Source organism: Priapulus caudatus, unplaced genomic scaffold, assembly GCF_000485595.1.
Source record: "Priapulus caudatus unplaced genomic scaffold, Priapulus_caudatus-5.0.1 Scaffold592, whole genome shotgun sequence".
NCBI lineage: Eukaryota > Metazoa > Priapulida > Priapulimorpha > Priapulimorphida > Priapulidae > Priapulus > Priapulus caudatus.
The window spans coordinates 7878-11078 of NW_014577653.1; the positions used below are offsets into that span (position 1 = coordinate 7878).

The window sequence follows — 3201 nt, forward strand, 5'->3', positions numbered from 1 at the left end:
ACATGACACAATTTATTATGTTATATGCCCCCCCAATTACTTGGAAAAATATTAGAAACAATGATTCTACATATTAAGCCGTATTATAAAATACTGTCTTACTTTAAACTTGACATTTTGCACCAAAAGTTTTTGGCAACTAAAGTTGCTCGATGTACATTTCGATAAATGACTCGTCAAGAGCGCAGACATCTTGAATCAGCAGCAGCGCCGCTAACGCCCTCTTTAGTATCTCTTCTGAAATAAAAACTTGTGTTGCAATCGCGGTGCATTTCGGTGTATTTCTCGCGCCATTTCTGTCGCATTTGCGATTTCGCATCAGTCACTATACTAGGAAGCAGGAAGAGAATAGCCTTATCGTTGGTTAGTGTGGGCAGCTTTCGTATATGTGGTAGGCAACATGTTGTTTACAGTCTACGCGGATTTATAAATATATGTGTTATGTAATATGGTTAAGTTAAACAAATAATGGTTAGTTACGGTTCGAACTCGTACTCGTACTCGTGAGTCGTAGTCGTAGGTCTATTCTCAAAGCTGCCCTAGTCTGTCAGCTCTGGACATGGTCTACCGACGCTGCGTCGCTGGTGTCGCTGCTGTAACTTTTCCCTAGCCGTAGGCGTAGTCATGGGCGCTTGGGCTGTGTCAATAATAAAATGATAGTAAATATGGCAACTCGCATTTAGTAGTAGGGATACTGGTCGAAAAATTGTCATGATTGGTTTATGGGTTTAGGAGCTATCGCGATTTTAGTAAGCGTCGCTGGGGTTAATTTTCTCAGGCCGTTTCCGAGTGTGTGTTCTGAAGCCCGCGGTATAGATTTTGTTCGTCAATTGCAAAGTAAATAAGTTTCATACACCCATTTAACTTCGTGAGTTGTATAGTAGTACTAGTAGTACTAGTAGTAGTACGTATTTACTGTAAAACTAAAAAAAGTTTAAATGTTTTTGTACTCCAGAGTTCAGTCTCTTATTCTTAATTCAATTGCCTATTCCACGTAAATGCTATTCAGAGTCAGACTCAAAGTGCTGCCGCACGCACGCCACTACATTGCTGGTACGATTGACGCCCGTTGGTGTACACAAACTCGTAAACGATAGACGAAATTGGAAAGTAAGTAAGACAGAGTACAAAATGTGCAAATTTCTCGTGTCATTTCGCAACGTCACAGTAAAAATACACTAAGCCCCTCCGTCTGGTAATACCAATGGTATCTGTTCATAACTGAGTGTTTACTAGCTCTAGTACTATAGCCCGCGTTCATTAACTGCCGCAGGGCTATAGAACATTTTATGCTAGATTTCGCAACTGCAACCTGTTACCACGAAAAATGGATCGCAAAACGCAAAATGATCGGGCTTTTTAACACTTATTTATCTACATGGACATCTGACCTATCTTTTTGAACACTTTCCACAACTTAACACCATGTATTTATCCATTTATTCCTAAAAGTGCTAGCACTACTTGCAAATTCTGTTTGAAATGCTGTGTGTACACGCGTGACGTCACCCGAAATGTAGCTGCATCATAGCTGCCACAGTGTAGCTGCCATGTGTTTTGCCTACATATCCGCTATGATGCAGCTACATTTCGGGTGACGTCACTCGTGTACACACAGCATTTCAAACAGAACTTGCATGTAGTGTTTTTGTTGTTTCTGTTGTAATACATTGCAGTATCCAAAATTGGCATCGAGGCAACGGAATCGGGAGAGGGCCAATTATTTAGAATTCATGTTGGCTGAGCATAGATGTAAATTGCTCAGCACTGTCCGCAGTTACTATGTGGTCACCCAGGTGGTTCCACTGTATCACTGTGCGGACAAAGAAAGAATTCTTGTACTGGTCAGTTTTGTACGCTGGTACGTTGAATCCTTTTGAGTTCAGACGGATGGAACGTTAGTTAATGGGAGCACTGATGAACTCCTCCTTGTTTTTTCTGCTAGGTGGTTTCACTCGTCTTTTGCCGGTTTGAACTGGTTGTAGAAAATCTGACGGGGCCATTGCTGGTACCAGCCCACTGATGATTCTGTAGAGATAGGTTAGTCGCATATCACGACGGCGGTTTTGGAGGATTTCCAGATGTAGGGACGATAGCATGTCTGTAACACAGCCTGGAGTTCTTCTGTTGTATCTTTTCTAGTCTGTCTATATCCTGTCGTTGGTATGGGTCCTATATTATTGCACCATACTCCATTATGGGTCGTACTAGGCTGAGATATGCAATACGTTTGGTTTGCTGTGGACACCTGCGTAAGTTTCTCCGCAGGAAGCCCAGAGTAGATGATGCTTTCTTCGTAGTGCTTGAGAAGTGGTTGTACCATTTGAGGTCATTGACCAGTTGAACACCTAGGTATGGATTGGTCTTCACAGTCTTGAGTATTTCGCCACAGAGGCTGTACATATACTGAGACTTGTTCCTAATGCTCAGGATATGACACTTCTTTGGATTGAACTGCATCCCCCCGTTTCTTGCTCAGCATTCTAGGGATGTGAGGTCGTCCTGCAATTTTATATGGTCTGTGATGTTTCTGATTGTGCGATAGAGAAGACAATCATCGGCAAATAAACGGACTTGGGAGTTTACGCTCAGTGGTAGGTCGTTTATCTGACAGAGGAAAAGCAATGGGCCCAGTACCGTGCCTTGGGGCACTCCTGATTTCACATGTACTTCCTCTGACACTTCTGCATTAAGTACTACTCTCATAGTCCAGTCCATTAGAAAGTTTGATAGCCACTGGTGGCTGGGGCCTCTGACACCGTACCGATTGACTTTGGCCAGTAATTGGCGATGGGGTACTGTGTCAAATGCTTTGCTAAAGTCGAGAACAGCAATGTCCACTTGAGCTACATTGTCGAAATCTGTGAGTATGTCATTGGTTGTTGTCAACAGCTGTGACTCACAGGAGAAACCAGAACGGAACCCATGGTTTAGGTCAGTCAGTATGCGGTGATGCTGGAGATGCTGTCGCATGTGGTGGCTGATGATGTGCACTTTTAGGAATAAATGGATAAATACATGGTGTAAAGTTGTGGAAAGTGTTAAAAAAAATAGGTGAGATGTCCATGTAGATAAATAAGTGTTAAAAAGCCCGATCATTTTGCGTTTTGCAATCCATTTTTCGTGGGAACAGGTTGCAGTTGCGAAATCTAGCATAAAATGTTCTATAGCCCTGCGGCAGTTAATCAGCGTGAGAAACAA

At 42.6% G+C, this 3201-nt stretch overlaps 2 protein-coding genes across 3 annotated transcripts in view; one reads left to right on the forward strand and one right to left on the reverse strand.

The window, feature by feature from the left end:
• Positions 1-223, reverse strand: part of LOC106811931 (mitochondrial inner membrane protein OXA1L-like) — a gene marked incomplete at its 3' end in the record, with an annotated part of 6155 nt that extends 5932 nt beyond the window's left edge. Inside the window, 1 exon segment of the mRNA XM_014815671.1 lies at positions 103-223. Coding sequence (XP_014671157.1) covers positions 103-192 — 90 coding nt within the window.
• A 40-nt stretch (positions 224-263) lies between these two features.
• The window catches only part of LOC106811930 (short transient receptor potential channel 4-associated protein-like), a 25325-nt gene continuing 22387 nt past the window's right edge, over positions 264-3201 (forward strand). The window contains exon 1 of one of the 2 annotated variants that reach the window (XM_014815669.1): positions 264-391. In XM_014815669.1, coding sequence (XP_014671155.1) covers positions 387-391 — 5 coding nt within the window. In that variant the 5' untranslated portion in view covers positions 264-386. The remainder of the gene's footprint in view (positions 392-3201) is intronic. The other variant, XM_014815670.1, reaches the window with a different exon arrangement.